Source organism: Polyodon spathula, chromosome 6 (genome assembly GCF_017654505.1).
Source record: "Polyodon spathula isolate WHYD16114869_AA chromosome 6, ASM1765450v1, whole genome shotgun sequence".
NCBI classification, from domain to species: Eukaryota; Metazoa; Chordata; class Actinopteri; order Acipenseriformes; family Polyodontidae; genus Polyodon; species Polyodon spathula.
In genome coordinates this window covers 35,825,928-35,845,309 of record NC_054539.1, presented here as the reverse complement: position 1 = coordinate 35,845,309, position 19,382 = coordinate 35,825,928, and the positions used below count along the sequence as shown (strand labels likewise).

At 39.1% G+C, this 19,382-nt stretch overlaps 1 protein-coding gene across 8 annotated transcripts in view; it reads right to left on the bottom strand.

Moving 5' to 3' along the window:
* Positions 1 to 19,382, bottom strand: part of fbxo16 (F-box protein 16) — an 82,298-nt gene that overhangs the window by 47,431 nt on the left and 15,485 nt on the right. For 7 of the 8 annotated variants that reach the window (XR_005950482.1, XR_005950483.1, XM_041252796.1 and 4 more), the window contains exons 2-4: positions 19,128 to 19,266; positions 18,670 to 18,705; positions 2,131 to 2,337 (exon numbers count right to left, since the gene is read on the bottom strand). Coding sequence is in view for 5 of the 8 variants with exons in the window: in XM_041252796.1 (XP_041108730.1) it covers positions 2,131 to 2,337; positions 18,670 to 18,705; positions 19,128 to 19,220 (336 nt within the window). In the remaining 3 variants the exon portion in view is untranslated. The remainder of the gene's footprint in view (positions 1 to 2,130; positions 2,338 to 18,669; positions 18,706 to 19,127; positions 19,267 to 19,382) is intronic. The other variant, XR_005950484.1, reaches the window with a different exon arrangement.

The window sequence follows — 19,382 nt, the reverse complement described above, 5'->3', positions numbered from 1 at the left end:
CCACAAGATTTCGAAGGGGTTTAGGTCTGGACTTTGACTAGGCCAGTCTAAAACGCAGAATTATTTCTTATGCAGCCATTCTTTTGTAGATCTGCTTGTATGTTTCAGATCAGTGTCTTGCTGCATGACCCACTTTCGGTTCAGCTTCAGCTCATGGACGGATGGCCTGACATTCACCTCTAGAATCTTCCGATACAATGCAGAATTCATGGTTGTGTCAATGACGGCAAACCGTCCTGGTCCTGAGGCAGCAAGGCAGCCCCAAACCATCACACTCCCATCGCCATGCTTGACGGTTGGGATGAGGTTCTTCTGTTCGAATGCAACGTTTGGTTTTCGCCAAACATAACGTTTCTCATTGAGGCCAAAAAGTTCTACCTTTGACTCGTCTGTCCAGAGAACATTGTTCCAGAAGTCTTGTTGATCATCTATGTGCTCTTTGGCAAACTTAAGATGGGCAGCAATGTTCTTTTTAGAGAACAGTGGTTTCTTCTTAGCTGTCCTTCCATGAACACCATTCTTGTTCAGTGTTTTTCTGATAGTTGAGTCATGAACATTCACATTAGCTAAGGCGAGAGTGGCCTGCAGATCCTTGGATGTTACTCTGGGGTTCTTTGTGACTTCCTTGATGATTTTCCAGTTTGTTCTTGGAGAGATTTTGGTAGAACGACCGCTCCTGGGTACAGTGTCTGTGGTCTTGAACTTTCTCCATTTGTAGATACTATTTGTATCTGTCTGACAGTGAATTTGTGGAGCCCCAGATTCTTAGAAATGGTTTTGTAACCCTTTCTAGACTTAGGAGCATCAATAACCGTTTTTCTGCGGTCCTCAAAGATTTCTTTTGATCATGGCATGACGTGTTTCCACAAACCTGTATGGTGAAGACCAAACTCACAAAGTGTCTGATCTAGATAAGATGGGGCCTCCCAAATCCACCCCTGAAGATCTACTTAATTATTTAAAACACCTGATTCTAATTATCCCCTTATTTGAGCTGATAAAACCAGGAGTTCACTTACTTTTTCACATACCCTGAATCTTAATTACTTATTGTTTGTCTAATTCATACATCACTTTGTTTCAGAAGACATGGAGTTGGTTAATAAAAACCCTACTGGATATTTAGAAAAGACTGGTTTTGATTCAAGCAGGCTATCATGGTAAAACTATGGAATTTCCATAATTATCATTGGGGTTCACAAACTTTCTCTTTATATATATTATATATATATATATATATATATATATATATATATATATATATATATATATATATATATATAAATAAAAAACATGGCCCCTCATTAGATATTCATATATTCATAGATGCACAAAGTCCCTTAAAAAGGTCAAAGGTCTCAATCAAACTTTTGACTGAAAGTATCGTAAACTCAGTTAAAGAAAACAGCACAATATCAGAAGTCATACAAGGCCAAATTGGAATGCAGACAGAACCATTTAAATATACTTTCCCCATATTTTAATATTGATTTGGTAATTTGCCTTTGGAAGGAGAATTTCTCTCCCTAAAAACTGCATGGAAATCCAAATTTCCCAAAATTTACTACCAAAACAGTGTGAGAAAGGTGACATTTATTATTTTCCTTGTAAATCATGAATTTGTGATCATCCAACATTGGCATTTCTGTTATATTGTGGATATAGGGCATGGTCATCTCTAATAATACAAGTACTTTAAGAATATTTTTGTCTTTAAAAGTAAAATTACCTAATTTAATACACAGGCTGTATTATGATCTACCGCTGTTTCGATCGACTATCTAAGCCTGATAATCTGTTTTGAAAATACAGAATTGAATAAGGAAATAATGTAAGAAAAAAAAGAATATTCTTCTAAACTAATCAGTGAAAATTTGGGTTACAAAACTTGATTGAGACAATAGACTAATTGATTATATTTTTGATTTTATGTTTTTAAACAGAGGAGAGTAACCCTTCAATAAACTTTTCAGACTTTTTGACCATCTGCAAAGACAGAAAATAAAACGCAGAAAAACAAAACTAATTTTATTTATTTAGAAAGAGTAATGTGAGAGTGACACAATAACGTAATTACGCTTTTCTGGGTTCCTTGAAAGCATAAAAGAGAGTTTGTTTGTCACTTCTTACCTGAGCACACCTGCAGAGGCTGCGGGGATCAAGAAAGGAGAATATATAGAGTGCCAGCACTCTGGGCAGTACAGTGGTGAAATCAAGAGCCACTTCTGGGACTCGACTCTGGAGGTTCCTGCAGACAAAGCGCAGTTGAGCTGTTGAACACCTTCCAAGGAGATCTAGCAGGATCTGTTTCCGCTGTGAGTCTGTCCACTTATCAAACTGAAATAAAAAATAAGAACAAAAAAAAAAAACATTCATAAATTACCTGGCACTGTAAAAAGTTGACAACACAAACCTGGTGGAGTGGCAGACAAATATGCAGCAGCCCATGAAATACATGCAATTGGACAGAAAGGTGGTCACAAAAACGTAGGATTCAAATACAAAACTAGAACAAACCTGATATGAGAAAGACCTTGGTTTTGAAGTATTTGTCACCATCACGTTATAGTTTGAAGAATATTAACAAATTGTAATACCATCCAAAAATGTTTTGGCATACATTGTATATATATCTTTTGTTGCATAACCACCGTCATGAAATGACAGCAAATCCTAGAAAGTGAAGCTTAGTAGGCTTGTTTAATTACTCTTATTTTTTTTTTTTTTTTTAACAATTTTAAAAGTTGCAGCCTTAACCCCTTTGCAGCCTCCATCAGCTAAATTCAATTCCCTTCGTTGTCTTTGGGTAGCCGCCATCATCCGTGTTCGAGTGCAGCTGTCACTCTCTCATTCCCTGTTTACACAAGCCACTTTTAAGCTGGCTTTGAGGCGATTTAGGTCTTTTTGGTTTTTTAGTGCGTCTACACTTACGACTCAGAACTGGCTTGGGGTCGATCAGATTAAATGTTTCTTGTCATTTGAGTGACACACTTGAGCACAGACCTAACTTCGTTCTGGCCCCGTATGCGCACGCGTAGTCCCTGAACTGTAGCGTGTTCCCAATGACATCACATCGACCACCCCTCAGTGTTTAAATCAACAAGTCTGTCATTTGTGTCACTTGCAGGGGCAACCAGGATTTTCCTTGGGGGGGCTCAGGTTACCTGCCAAGTGGCGGAGGTACAGAAAATACACCACACACTCGCATATCGCACGCGTGGGGTCCAATATAAAACCACAATATATCGAGACTTACAGAAGAAAAGAAAATCACAAATACTATACAATCTAACTTATTTTATCTTCGGCCTGAGATATTATAAACAGGGCAGCAATACATCCAGAAACACATAGAAATAGGAGGCTAATAATAGACTACATCATAGTGTAAACTTAATATAAGCTTATCCAGTCTTGCTATATGAGAACGGACAATCACTGTTTACATTAGGGTAAAAGTAACAGATTGCACACAATACAAGTAACAGTAACGTTACCTATTATCAGTGCTTAATTTGTGCCGGGGCACAGGCCCGGAACCTCTGGCCGAACCTCTAGTTAATCTCATTAAATGCTTTCTTTTTAAATTCTCAACACAGTTGCATCAAGTCTGCAAGTTCTTGAGTGCGCGCTAAAGAGAGACATATTTTACAAAACTTATTTTACGATTTCAGCTTGAGTGCCTTTAAGTAAGTAAGGCTAATTATATTGGTGTTTATCGTCATATTTAATTTCAACTAGACACAAACAGTGTAATTTTCTAAATTGGAAAACGTTGCATCAATGAGTAGAAGCGACAGTGGGAGAAGTACAGGCGTGGAAAAGTACAGAGCAGTCAGAAGCAGTTTGCCAGCTGCAGAAGCTAAATTAAACTTCCAAAAAAAAAGAAAAAAAATTTAACTTGGTCTTCAAGCCAGTAATCTGTGACACCTGCATGATGAGAAATGAGACAGCAACAGGATCTTGAGGAGCTGGCACACCCACAATGCATGGAAGTCTGCTAACTAACAGACTGAAAGCCACCAGGGAGATAGAAGGTCAAAAAACAGCTGGGTTCAGGTAGCCAGATGCAGGGAAAAAGAGAAATTTCGTCCAACACAACCACCAAAAATCAAAACATCCAACAAACTTAAGCCACTTCAACAATCATCAAGAGAACACCCAGGACCCAAGGAACAATTAACAGTGGTGGCCTGCAAAATAAATTCAAATAGCTAGGAATGAAATAAAAATAAAAATGACAAGACAAAAATGGTGGTATTTTCTGGGATACTGCCGGCACCTTGCAAAGGAGCATACGGACAGCTGGAAATAATTAATCTAAATGCATGGCTGAAAACGTGGTGCACACAGGAAGGCTTCATCTATCTTGAACATTGGACCACATTCTACAACAAGGACTAAGGGTAGCACTATACATAAGAAACAGTCTTGAAGCCCAGGTGTTAAATCTTGATGAAGAAAACAACACCGAATCAGGATGGGTCAGAATAATGGACAAAAACTCACAATAGGAGCATGCCATAGACCACCAAATTCAGATGCCGAGCAAAATAATCTGTACAATGACATTAGAAATGCATGTAGCAAAGGAGAAGCCATACTAAATGGGGACAACTGCTACTTTTGGCTTGGCTTTCGGGACCCGGATCGGAGAGCCTCCCAAAAGTATTTACCAGTTTGACCAGTTAAATAGGTTTCTCTTCCCACAAACCCCTGTTGTTTCTTTGTTTGGTATGCTTACCTGACACTATGGATTCGACTCCTCGATCTGGTAGTCATGTTTCAGCTCCTGAGAGCCCAGCTACTCCAGTTCAACCTAACCGCAAGAGAACGATGCCTCTCGGATGCCTCTTCAACGTGATGCTCCAATTAAAAAAAAAAAAAATACCAGTCATAGAAAATTCCTCGGCTTCTCAGTACTCCTTACTCCAGGAATATTTCTTACACAGCTGGAGCTTCCCGTGAGGACCTCATCTCCTTGCTAAATCAATCCGAGCCATCAATCTCCAAGTCTGCGGTCCCGTCTCCATTCGGCGAGACCTCCATCGTTCAAGCCACCCAGTCCAGGTCCAATTCCCCTGGCATCAGCCTTAAGTCCCCCACGCATGCCAGCTCCGTCTCTAACGTGGATATCCTTCAAGCCCTGCAAACAATGCAAGCTACAATTTCTGGGCTGGAGACTTAACTCTCCCACCTTGAATGGCATCCTGTACCTCTCTGTTCTTCTTCATTGGCTTTCCTTGCCACTCCATCTCCACTTCCAGCTGTGGCTTCCTGTTCAAGCCCACTCAATTTTGGCCCTTCTTTTAATCTTTCCACAGCAGTAGCCAGCTCTGATTCCCAAAAACCAGTTTCCCTGCTGCCCAGACGAGCCTTGGTATCCAGCAAACTCCATACTCAAATCCAAGAAGGTAGGGACATAAATCTAGTCCTTTTGCTTATCTGTTCCCTCGAGGTGCATGACACAAGAGAGTTAGACTGCAGGGAAGTATCCATCGCTTTGAAATTCAAAGACCCCTGGTTGTTCAAAAAACATACTTTTTGTTCTCTTTTGTGGCGGGAGACAAATATGCAATAACTTTAATGAGAACGTCTGTGCATATTCCCCGTGTACCTTCACATCTGTAGTTCTGTGGCGATAACCACAGCAAAAGGCCGAACTACGTCTACGCAGAAATGACTAAGCCTTCTGTCTACTCCTGTTAATACACTACCGATGGCGGTAGCTCTCACAGATCAACCTGATAGTTTTTGTTAGTTATATCATTTCTGTTCTGAATGATGGGTTCCCCACTGGTATTTTAACTCCTCCCACTGTTTCCCGCGTTTGCAGTAATCCAAGATCTGCACTAAACGATCCCAATTCTGTTGACAGTTTGCTTAAGAAATACATTTCCAAAGGTTTTGTAATTGGCTTATTACAGAACCCACCTTCCCGTCATTCTGTATCAGTCCACTGGGGGTCGTAACTCGCAAATATTCAGGAAAGAAAAGGTTAACCACTGATCTGTCCTCACCCCATTCAGGTTCTGTTTCCAGCATTAACGATCTAATTCCCCCTGATCAGTTTTCTCTACACTATACCAGAATTGACGATGCTATCCATTTTACCAAAACAGCAGGTCAAGGGGCCTAGCTCTCCAAGGCTGATATCACAGATGCATTCAAAGTCATGCCCATTCATCCTTCCCAATAGCAACTATTAGGAGTTCAATGGAAACAACAATTCTATTTCTCAGTTTGCCTCACGTTTGGTTGCAGGAGCAGTCCTCACGTCTTCAAATCACAATCTGAAGCATTGTTTTGGATTCTACTTAATTTCAAATTGCCCTTCATGCTCCATCTATTAGACAACTATCTATTAGTGGACTTTAGGGATCAGCCCCCTGCTTGTTCTATTAGTATTTTAAGAACCTTATTTTCCAAACTCTGAGTTCCTCTATCAGAGTAGAAAACCTTGGGACCTACCACCTGCCTGGAATTTCTCAGGATTTAACTGGACTCCAAGGAAAAGGAGGCACGTCACCCCCAAGACAAATTACGTTTTATTTCAGACATTTTAAAATCCTTTCAGGAGAGAAAATCCTGTACTAAACGTGAACTCCTCTCTATTGGGTCATCTTAATTTTGCTACAAGGACCATCCCAAAAAGAAGTTAATTGGTTTCTTTTCTGTTAAAACTAGCATCTTCTGTTGTCAAAGTGCAACACCACGTCAACATCAATGCAGGGTGCTGGGCAGATATCAAACTATGGTACCTCCTCCTCTCCAACTGGAATGGCATTTCCCTGTTTTACAATGACCTACTTCTGCAGACTCTCTTGGTCTCTATACCGATGCTTTTTCAGGAGACCCCCTACAGCATCCATGTCCAAAGTTCAAGGACCTCATTGTACTAATCTCCCAACATCCAGGTATCTGAATCTGCAGTCAATCTTATGAATCAGTCTCACAAAACACCAGAGCTGCTTATAACACAGGGTGGCAGTCTTACACCAAATAATGCTCTATGTCACATTCATGCCTCACTTCCGAATCTTCCATTATAGAATTCATCACTTCTTGTTTTTTAAAATCGCAATCTCTCCCTTTCCACCATACGCCAACTACAGTTTCACTCTCGCTTTCTCTGAATCACTATCCCTCCCCCATCTCATCTTCCTCGGATACAAATGCTGCTCCGTGGGATTCAATTAACTGTTTCCAAACCTTCATCCTCCAAGTTGCCGATCACTAAGGGAGTCCATAATCAACACTCTACGCTCAGGTTGCTTTTCTCCTTACAAAGATGCCCTCCTTGAAGCAATGTTTGCTTCGGCCTTCTGCAGATTTCTACGATGTGGCTAGATCACATGCCTTAGTCAGTCATTCAACCCATCCTCTGACCTCTGCATAGGAGATAATCGCCAATCCCAGGTCACGTACTCCTTACTTTTAAAACATTCAAAATCAGACAGAGAAAAGAAAGGTGAGCATGTTTATTTATCCAAAACATTATATTAATTGTCCTGTTTCTGCTCTTTCCAGCCCTGCAGCCAGCAACCAAGAGCCCTTGTTTCTCACTCCAGCGGGGATAGTCATGTCCAGGAACTGGTTCTGCAACCACCTTCATCGGTGTCTCCTTCGCGCTGGGCTTCCTCCCGGAAACACTACTCCGGACATTCGCAACTTCTGCTGCTACCAAGAACATTGCTCCTCACCTAATCAAGGCTATGGGGAGATGGACTTCCAGTGCATACGACCTATACATTCGGAAGAACGTCGCACTTATTATCGGCACAAAAAATGTTAGGTGGCTAACTGAATTAGTGGAGTCATTATTTTAGAATTCGAAGGAAGGTAACCCTCTACCATGGATTCTCTACTGTTTCCCCCTATTTCTGGTGAGTAGGGGGTTTTTCCTTACCTGAGCGTTACCACTTGTCCTGCCACTGACATCCACATTCATCACGCAAATATATCATACCTGTCAGTATTGGGCAGCGTTTAGCTCCTTGAACTAGGCAGGACCAAAAGTAATAATCATTACCTTATTCAAAAGATATCATTCTATCCTGCATTTGTCATTCTGGGCTATTGCTTGGTTGTATAATTAATTTTACACATTATCAACGGATATTACCCACGTTCCTCAAATATGGGTGATAGTTAACTACGCAAACAATTGGCGGCACCCTTATTTATTTTGGGGGAAGGTAGCCCGATGTGCCACTTGTTCTGCCCGCTGGCTGAGCCATTCTTAAATCACTGTATTGCATTCATCTCAGCTCAGACAACATAGGGGCGGCTATCAAGCTCCAATTGAAGGTATGAAACAGAGACTAACAGAAGTAGATTGGAGTAAAATAGAGAAAACACCCACAGAAGGATGGTTGTTCTTCAGAAATGTAGTACTGAAGGCTTAAAACAATTACATCCCTAAAGTAGACAAATCTAAATGTAAAACTAAATTGCCAAAATGGTTTAATAGATCAATTAAAAAAAACATTCAGCGAAAAAAGGCACTTTACAGAGCATTAAAAAAGGACCAAAAAGAAAGTACGCAGAAAGAGTACACGGAACTGCAAACGCAAGTCAAAAAGGAAGTTAGAAAGGCCAAGAGAGAAATAGAAATGAACATTGCTAAGGGAGCTAAAACCAATTCCAAAATGTTTTTCCAATATTAGAACAGCAAGCGAACATTCAAAGAGGAGATTAAATGTTTAGAGATACAAATGGCAAAATCGTAGATGAAGAAAAAAAAAGCAAATATATAAAATGATTACTTTTCACAAGTTTTTACAAAGGAAGATACGGACAACATGCCCCACATGTCATCCAGTTCCTATCCAGTTTTAAATAACTTTAGCATAACTGAGGCAGATGTGTTAAAGGGACTAGGAGCTCTTAAAATAAACAAACCCCCTGGGCCGGATGAGATCCTCCCAGTAGTACTCAAAGAAATGAAAGAAGTAATTTACAAACCGCTAACCAAGATCATGCAGCAGTCTCTTGACACAGGGGTGGTACCGACAGACTGGAAAATTGCAAACGTAATACCGATCCACAAAAAGGGAAACAAAACTGAACCAGGTAACTACAGACCAGTAAGCCTGACTTCTATTATATGCAAACTTATGGAAACTATAAGAAGATCCAAAATGGAAAATTACCTATATGGTAACAGGGTCCTGGGAGACAGTCAACATGGTTTTAGGAAAGGGAGATCGTGTCTAACTAACTTGCTTGATTTTTTTGAGGATGCAACATTGATAATGGATAATTGCAAAGCATATAAGAACATAAGAAAGTTTACAAACGAGAGGAGGCCATTCGGCCCATCTTGCTCGTTTGGTTGTTAGTAGCTTATTGATCCCAAAATCTCATCAAGCAGCTTCTTGAAGGATCCCAGGGTGTCAGCTTCAACAACATTACTGGGGAGTTGATTCCAGACCCTCACAATTCTCTGTGTAAAAAAGTGCCTCCTATTTTCTGTTCTGAATGCCCCTTTGTCTAATCTCCATTTGTGACCCCTGGTCCTTGTTTCTTTTTTCAGGCTGAAAAAGTCCCTTGGGTCGACACTGTCAATACCTTTTAGAATTTTGACATGGTTTATTTAGATTTCCAGAAAGCTTTTGACAAAGTCCCGCACAAAAGATTAATTCTCAAACTGAACGCAGTTGGGATTCAAGGAAACACATGTACATGGATTAGGGAGTGGTTAACATGTAGAAAACAGAAAGTACTGATTAGAGGAAAAACTTCAGAATGGAGTGTGATAACCAGCGGTGTACCACAGGGATCAGTATTAGGTCCTCTGCTATTCCTAATCTACACTAATGATTTAGATTCTGGTATAGTAAGCAAAGTTGTTAAATTTGCAGACGACACAAAAGTAGGAGGAGTGGCAAACACTGTTGCAGCAGCAAAGGTCATTCAAAATGATCTAGACAAGATTCAGAACTGGGCAGACACATGGGAAATGACATTTAATAGAGAAAAGTGTAAGGTACTGCACGCAGAAAATAAAAATGTACATTATAAATATCATATGGGAGATACTGAAAATCTCGTTTGTATACTTTATGTTCTTATGATCTAATTGATAAAGCCATGGGCCAAATTGTAATGTGAATTACAATTGTATAACATTGAAATTAGAAAGGTCATTTAACGTTATGATGAATATAAAGACACACTAAATGTTAAGCACAACAACGCAGTGACTATAAGAAAAGGCAAGATACTTGGAGTTGGAAAGGAGTTATTTTTTTTTAACTCTGGACTGTAGTTCAATATAAAACATCTACAGCTGACTTTCTGTGAATGGATGGAGTAACGGCAACATTTGCACTGACCATTAAAAGTACAACCAGGTAGCCTTGTTTTGAATTATTTACAGGTTATTGAATAAACAAAGTAACTCGACTTAGATTCATCTGATGTCAGTACTTGATTGGTAGTTGTTATTAGTAATGTTAAACTATTGTAATGTTGGAATGTATTTTCTGTTGTTTTGGCCAGGTTAGAATATTTACACTAAGATTTTTACTTGTTAACTATTACTATTACTTGTTAGAATTAATGTAGAATATTTAGGCTGCTATATGATATGTGTTATTTTATTCTGAATACACTACAGCAAAAATTATTATTTGGTGGTTTGCGCAACATTATGCTACTATTGCTTTAATTGGAAGAGATACGCACTGTGACATTGCTGCTCATTCAGTTCTGTACTTTAATTCAGTAAACAAAAGGAAAAACTTGTGCCTAAGGAAATAGGGAATAGAGTGAAGAAATTTCGTCTTGGACATTGTTTGTTCATTTTGTGAACCCAGATAAACTTTACCTGCTTGCACTGTTATGCTGTCTGCTTGTGCTCACGCATTTGCCTTTTATTCTTGGTAAGGGACCAGAGTTCGGGTAATTGAATACACAAAAATGTTGCACCTGTGTATTCAAATAGGAAACTATTTGAAATTCCCATCCCTAATCCTAATAATAAACACTATTAAAACAATATTCATAATACAAAATAATAACAATCCTACTTAGAGCTTACTTGTGCAGCCTCTCCCAAGTCAGCGCCATTCTGGCATTTTTGACCTGAACACATCGGATCCCAAATCAAAAAGTTAGACAATTCGATCGCGTATCTGGGTATCCATCGGTACACCTTACTGTGAGACTGGATATGATGTAAACAAAATGTTGAATTCAGAACAAATAAAGCTGCTGTTTTAGTGCAAGTCTGAGAAACTGACGCCAAACAAGGCAAAACGTTACTTTGTTTTCTCTGTCATAATGAAGCCTCCACTCTAAATGTTTGTCTTCGTCTTTTTTATTACAATCTTTATGATTTATTGATTTCAGCACTTTCCCTTGGGCTTATTGGTTGCTTAGTTGTAGAAAACTCGATATGTAAAAGATCTGCCACAGGAACGAGAACCAACATAGCACTTCGGTGGTTCTTAAACCATGTTTTTAAAAAATGGTTTGTAAATTAATTTTCAGCTTTTTGGACACACTGGCCAATCTTCCTGGATTCATGAAACGGAAGCCTTGTGCACTATATATTACACTAGTTAAATGTAACAGGTCCATTTGGGCCTGTGGTGCTTCATAACTACCAGCCAAACTGCACTCTCTACCGGCCCGGGGCCACCAGGCCATGGTTAATGTCGAACCCTGGTTATCATGTTCATGTCGGGCATAACTGTTTGTCAATTGTTCACGTGCCAAGGCACATCTTTCACAACCAATAAACTGTTATTTTTACTAAGTGGATGTCTTCTTTCTGAATGTTTGGGTGGCTTGCAGGTGGTGCATTAAGCAGCACCAAGACATTTTCTTTCCGATTATTCAAGTTGCATAAAAATAGGTTTATTAATAAGCACAAATAAACTGGGCCATACATGAAGTCTGCATATCAAGCATTTAAATGAAGCATGTGCACTTTTGCTGGCTTTTAAAAAAAAAGACACAAAAGAAGGTCCCGCATTCACACAACATGAACATGAGACCTAATTTTAAGCTATGGTTTTTTTGGTTTATTTGTTTGTCTGTTTTTATGATAAATAACATTTTGTCCACTAAATTGTTCTGAGGCACAAATCCGCAACAAGAAGTTCTTTACATACACAAAGTTTTGTGGAGATTCACCAAACAGACAAAAATTAGAGGTCCTAGTATTCTATAAGTTGTAAAACAAAGTCAGCAACACTTTTGTACTGTGACACATCCCAATATCACCAAGCTCATACATAGTTTTTAATATTATGAGCCTGTAACGGGGAGATCTATGCTGACTGTCTGGTGCATGCATGGTTCTGCAGGAAGAGGGCAGGAGCTTCGTAAGATCCGCCTGTCAGTCATGGCAATGACACAGAGAGGTGAGGAAAAGTGTGTTGACTTTCCCTCTCTCAGAGTGGCTGAGAGGCGGACCTTGGGGGATTGCGCAGCCCATAAGTACTGCGCTTGGTTATGCATTCTGGTGGCCGTGACTGAGAATACCCAGAGATTTGGTGGAGAAGGCCAGTGTAAACATAGATCAGGCAGGAATGCCAGTGGTTGGAGTGAGCAACCAAAATAGGCAAGCACAGCTGAAAAGACAGTCAGCCTAGAGAAAGAAGACACATAAAAAAAAAAAAATGTTACGTATCGGAGGGAACGTGTAAAAGTACAAGTGGAATTTGTAAAACAAACACAATTGAGATTGCATTAAGTTGTATATATAAATGTGTAACAATAAAATAAATTGTTGAAAATATCAGTTCAACTATAATGCTATTGTCCAGCTCTCCTCTGACAATTATTGATAGCTTCAATAATTTTAAATTGTTAAATTGTGAAGAAAAAAATTCCTTTAGTACCTAAGGTAACATAATTAATTTAAAAAATGTCCTACTGTGTTACTATTGGAAAAAAAAAATCCTAAAAAGGTAGACTATAATAATAATAATAATAATAATAATAATAATAATAATAATAATAATAATAATAATAATTAGAACTACCAGACAGATTTACGGATCCAAAGCCCCAGTATCAGTACCCGTCTAAGCGTGTTTAGTTCTCAATGTGCCAAGTTTAAAATCAGCAACTTCAACAGTTCCACAGAAGATGACTTTGAAAGTTTTTTTTTTTTCAAAAATGCATCACGCGGCCATCTTGTTTAACGCACAAATGCCATTTTTGAAAATGTATATTTCACCGACACAGGCACAATGGTTTTCAAGTTTGGAGTTAATCAATTTAACTGTTTTTAAACTGAAGCAGTTTTAAATAAGAATAAAATGTAGGTGTGGCAGCCATGTTTTTTCATGAAACATAACCATTTTGACATATTTGTATTCCGCTGTCCCTGGAACGATGCCTACCAAGTTTGGAGTTTGTTGGTCAGACGGTTTTCAAATAAAAGCAGTCTGCTGTTAAGGGCGCGTTTCAGTGAAATTTGTGGCAGCCATTTTACTGTTGAATTGCATCACAGCAACTTCTGCTTTACAAGCCGGTTTGGATGGCAACGATATATGCCAAGTGTCAGATCAATCAGTTCAATGGTTCCAAAGAAGAAGATTTTGTGAGGTTTCAAGAAGAAATACATCACACAGCCATTTCGGTTTAATAAGAGTTTCTTAAAAGTCAGCTGTATTGCTACAGTGAAAAGGATGATGCTTGTGAAGTTTCGAGTTAGTCAAGTAAATAGTTTGTCAACTGACGCAACTTGATGCGAGTTTGGATGCTGATGATATATGCCAAGTGTCAGATCATTCGCTTCACTGGTTCCCAAGAAGAAGATTTTGAAAAGTTTTATCGAAAAATGTGTCACGGTGCCAATTGCAAGGACGCAGCAGCAAAATGTTTTCAGCATCAGACAGCCAATGTATCCAGCTTGTTAGCTGCCAAGTCAGTCACACAGCTTCGAAGCAGCAGCAGTTTAAAGTTTTGGGAAGAAAAAAATAATAATAATAAAAAATAAAAATAAAAATCTTAACAATAGACATCCCAAGACTTTGGCTTGGAAGCCTAATAACTAAAGTTGCTAGCAACTATAAAGGCTTCCAAAGAAAACATGGTTCAATCATCACAAATAATTACTGATACAGCACTTTGAAAGCAATGGATGAAACAAGGCTGACATGGTTTAAAGGTTACTGTTATAAACAATTACTGATTCAGTATTTACTTTATAGTGCACAATGTAATGGTGACGTAAAGAACATTGATCTGTTGCTAGCCATTACTTTCTATAGGGATGCATCACAACAAACAATTGAAAGTAATGGGGCTATCATTTTTATAGCGCATGTATGACTTCCTATACGTGTTCAATATGAACAATGATCCTAACTGCATTCCCTGAGGAGCTATAGGCCAATTTGTGGGTTTTGAACCTTAGCAGAGGTCAAAGGTTACAGGTGAAGACTTTTTTTTTTTTTATACCGCATGTATGATTTCCTGTACATGTTCCATTATAACTATGACCCCATCGGCACATCCTAGGAGATAAAATTTAAATGTTAATTCCAATATGACCACCAAACTATGTGACCAAAACACCCCATTTTGAAATCGACAGTACTTCACATTACCCTCTACTGTCATATTCAGTTTCATGACTCTAGTCTATTGCAGTATGGATTAATACTTTAATATATGTCAATATAGCATTCATGAAATTATTTTGCTCACTGCATCCATATTTTGTTTGTGCGCTATATGCTGACCTTGTCAGATCTCCATCTTAAGTCGTTTTTGTTGACAAGAGTTTTGAAAATTGTCCAATATTTTCACGAGATATAGCCTAGTGGCCAAACTGTGAACTTTTTCCTCTCGGGATGTCAGTCTGGTTGTCCACACATAGGCATCTACTTATGTGTGCGTTTTCATGACTCTGCGACAAACTTTTGGCAGAATAATAATAATAAACACAGCAATAACAATAGGCTTCCCAGCCAAAGGAAATAATAGCCATAATGTTAACACTTTATATTAAGGTACTGCTTATTAATGTTATATTATATTATATATATATACAGCTCTGGAAAAAATTAAGAGACCACTGCAAATTTTTCTTAAATCAGCATCTCTACATGTATGGCAGCTATTCCATTCCAGTGTCTGTTGAATTCCAACACAGGCATACCTCATTCTACTGAATGAGGTACTGATTAGGGGATCACCTGAACCAAATCTTATTTAACGAGGAAAAGTGTAAAAACCACTCCTGTGGTCATCACTATCCTCTTGCAATAGGACCAGCTGGATAGCAAAACAGTGCTAGTAGTACCTCAAAAGTAACTGGAATCAAAAAATAACTATTGACCATGCCCAAAGAGTTGAAAAGGAAAGTTGTGTGCGGAAAAGAAGGGTTCAATTCTGGCTTTGCTGGCAGAGGGATACAGTGAGCGTCGGGTTGCTTCCATCCTTAAAATTTCAAAGACGGCGGTTCATAAGAACAAGGTCAAGCAGCACACATTGGGGACAACAAAGCTACAGACCGGCGGAGGGCGAAAACGACTCTCCACTAACCGGGATGACCGCCAACTCATTCGAATATCACTCAGCAACCATAGGATGACATCAAGTGACCTACAGAAAGAATGGCAAACGGCAGCTGGGGTGAAGTGCACGGCGAGAACAGTTCGAAACAGGCTCCTAGGGGCAGGGCTGAAGTCGTGCAAAGCTAGAAAAAAGCCTTTCATCAATGAGAAGCAAAGAAGAGCCAGGCTGGGGTTTGCAAAAGACCATAAGGATTGGACCATAGAGGACTGGAGTAAGGTCATCTTCTCTGATGAGTCCAATTTTCAGCTTTGCCCAACACCTGGTCGTCTAATGGTTAGACGCAGACCTGGAGAGGCCTACAAGCCACAGTGTCTCGCACCCACTGTGAAATGTGGTGGAGGATCGGTGATGACCTGGGGGTGCTTCAGCAAGGCTGGAATCGGGCAGATTTGTCTTTGTGAAGGGCACATGAATCAAGCCAAGTACAAGGTTGTCCTGGAAGAAAACTTGCTTCCTTCTGCTCTGACAATGTTCCCCAACTCTGAGGATTGGTTTTTCCAGCAGGACAATGCTCCATGCCACACAGCCAGGTCAATCAAGGTGTGGATGGAGGACCACCAGATCAAGATCCTGTCATGGCCAGCCCAATCTCCAGACCTGAACCCCATTGAAAACCTCTAGAATGTGATCAAGAGGAAGATGGATGGTCACAAGCCATCAAACAAAGCCGAGCTGCTTGAATTTTTGAGCCAGGAGTGACATGAAGTCACCCAACATCAATGTGAAAGACTGGTGGAGAGCATGCCAAGACGCATGAGCTGTGCTTGAAAATCAGGGTTATTCCACCAAATATTGATTTCTGAACTAAGTTCAGAATATTAGTATTGTGTTGTTTAAAAATTAATCTGAACTTATTTTCTTTTCATTATTCGAGGTCTGACAACACTGCATCTTTTTTGTTATTTGACCAGTTGTCAGTTTCTGCAAATAAATGCTCTAAATGACAATATTTTTATTTGGAATTTGGGAGAAATGTTGTCAGTAGTTTATTGAATAAAACAAAAATGTTCATTTTACCCAAACACATACCTATAAATAGTAAAACCAGAGAAACTGATAATTTTGCAGTGGTCTCTTAATTTTTTCCAGAGCTGTATATACAGTGCCTTGCAAAAGTATTCAGACCCCTGACCAATTCTCTCACATTACTGAATTACAAATGGTACACTGAAATTTCGTTCTGTTCGATATTTTATTTTAAAACACTGAAAATCAGAATCAATTATTGTGAGGTGACATTGATTTTATGTTGGGAAATATTTTTAAGAAAAATAAAAATGGAAATGTCTTGCTTGCATAAGTGTTTAACCCCTGTGCTGTGGAAGCTCCCAGTTTACACCGATGAAAGAAATTGCCCTAACGACGACACAATTACCTTACCATTGGCCTCCACCTGTAAACCATTAAAGTTGCTGTCACATTTTCTGGATAAAACCCCCACTGTTGAAGGATCATTGGTAAGGCTGTGAATCTGAAGGAAAATGAAGACCAAAGAGCATTCTACAGAAGTTAGAGATAAAGTAATACAAATGCATAGATTAGGGAAAGAAGGTCCAAAAAAATATCCAAGTGTTTGGATGTCCCAGTGAGCACAGTTGCATCAATAATCAGGAAGTGGAAGCTGCATCACACCACCCAGGCACTGCCAAGAAAAGGCCGTCCCTCAAAACTCAGCGCTCAAACAAGAAGGAGACTTGTGAGAGAAGCCACAGAGAGGCCAACAATCATTCTGAAGGAGCTAGAGTTCAGTGGCTGGGAGTGGAGTAATGGTGCACCAGTCAACCATATCAAGAGCTCTGCATAACACTGGCCTGTATGGGAGGGTGGCAAGAAAGAAGCCGTTACTCAAAAAGTACCATCTGAAAGCATGTATGGAGTTTGCCAGAAAGCATGAGAGTGACCCAGCTGTGATGTGGGAAAAGGTTTTGTGGTCAGATGAGACCAAGATAGAGCTTTTTGGCCAAAACTCAAAGCGCTGTGTGTGGCGCAAACCTAACACTGCCAAGGCCTGAAGACACACCATCCCTACAGTGAAGTAAGGTGGTGGCAGCATCATGCTGTGGGGATGCTTCTCATCAGCAGGGACTCGGCATCTTGTTACAATTGAAGGAAGAATGGATGGAGCAAAATATAGGAAAATACTGCAACAGAATCTGCTTCAGTCCACTAAAAAACTGAAGCTTGGGAGGAAATTCACCTTTCAGCAGGACAATGATCCCAAGCACAAGGCCAAAGCAACATTGAAGTGGCTCAAGAACAAAAAGGTGAATGTCCTACAGTGGCCCAGTCAAAGTCCTGATCTCAATCCCATTGAGAATCTGTGGCTCTATTTGAAAACTGCGGTCCACAAGCGTCGTCCAACCAACCTGAACAACCTGGAGCAAATCTGCCAAGGAGAATGGGCCAAAATCACTCCGACACTGTGTGCAAAGCTGGTACATACTTACCCCAAAAGACTTAAAGCTGTTATTGCAGCGAAAGGTGGCTCTACCAAATATTAATGTGTGGGGGTTAAATACTTATGCAAGCAAGATATTTCAGTTTTTTATTTTTCTTAAAAATATTTCCCAACATAAAATCAATGTCACCTTACAATAATTGATTTTGAGTTTAAGTGTTTTAAAATAAAATATCGAACAAATCGAAATTTCAACATACCATTTGTAATTCAGTAATATGAGAGACTTGGTCAGGGGTCTGAATACTTTTGCAAGGCACTGTATATATATATATATATATATATATATATATATATATATATATATATATATATATATATATATATATATATATATATATATATATATATATATATATATATATATATATATATAAATAAATAAAAATGTAGTAGTGTGTTCTGCCAAGGGACTGGAAATAAAGTTTATTTTTCATGCTACTGCCCCAAATATGTTTTTATAGCACTTTAAAAGACAGTATGGTAAAACTATCATTGAGTGCTTGCTGGAAGGTGACATCTATGACAAAAACGCTTGGCTGTAAGGGGTTAATGACGGTCATCACTCACTGTTATACCACATTTGTTCCTGTGACAACGTCTTCTCTACTGTACATAACAACAGTGGTCTAAGGCAAAAGTGATGTTTCCCATTCTCTTACCCATTTGCCAAGCAGATTCTTCCTTTCGTCAAAAACCTGATGGAAAAAAAGGTAGCAGAGCATGTGTAAAGGAACTATCCCCTCTAGTCAAAAGTTCTGATCAACTAAGCAGTAAGATAAAAAGGTTTGAGAACATTTAAGATGCAAATGTATTTGCATGATCATCCAAGGTACAGTAGTACATTATGAAATCCAGTCAACCTAACAATTGCACTCAGCCCAGTGCAATAAATATAATACTTTTTAAACATTCTCAACATCATATTTTTACATTTTCCATGACAATCTGAAGTGATATATTTAATGTCACTATAATGTGTTAATGTTAACATTCACAGCTTAAAACTAGCATCACAAGAGAGAACTTTGAGAGATCACTCCTTTGGCAAACTGCCTTGTCTTAAACAATATACAATTTAGGTTTTGTTTGTTAGTAGTTAAAATGTCACTTCCTTTACCTGATCATTGGACTGCTGGTGGTTTAAGGGTGTCCAAGTGCTCATCTTTGTCTGCATCTTTGATCCATTTGTGGTCCTCGGGGCAAAGGCCATTTTATTTCCCAATAGGGGGACTTGTGTTTCAAGAATGAAACAGGAGCTGCAAATAAAGAAATACATTATTAAATGAATAAGAAACTTAATTAAGCCTTCTCTGTACTTGTGACAGAGAACAAATGAATCCTAGTCAACAATCTCCCTCCCGATCTGGGAGCG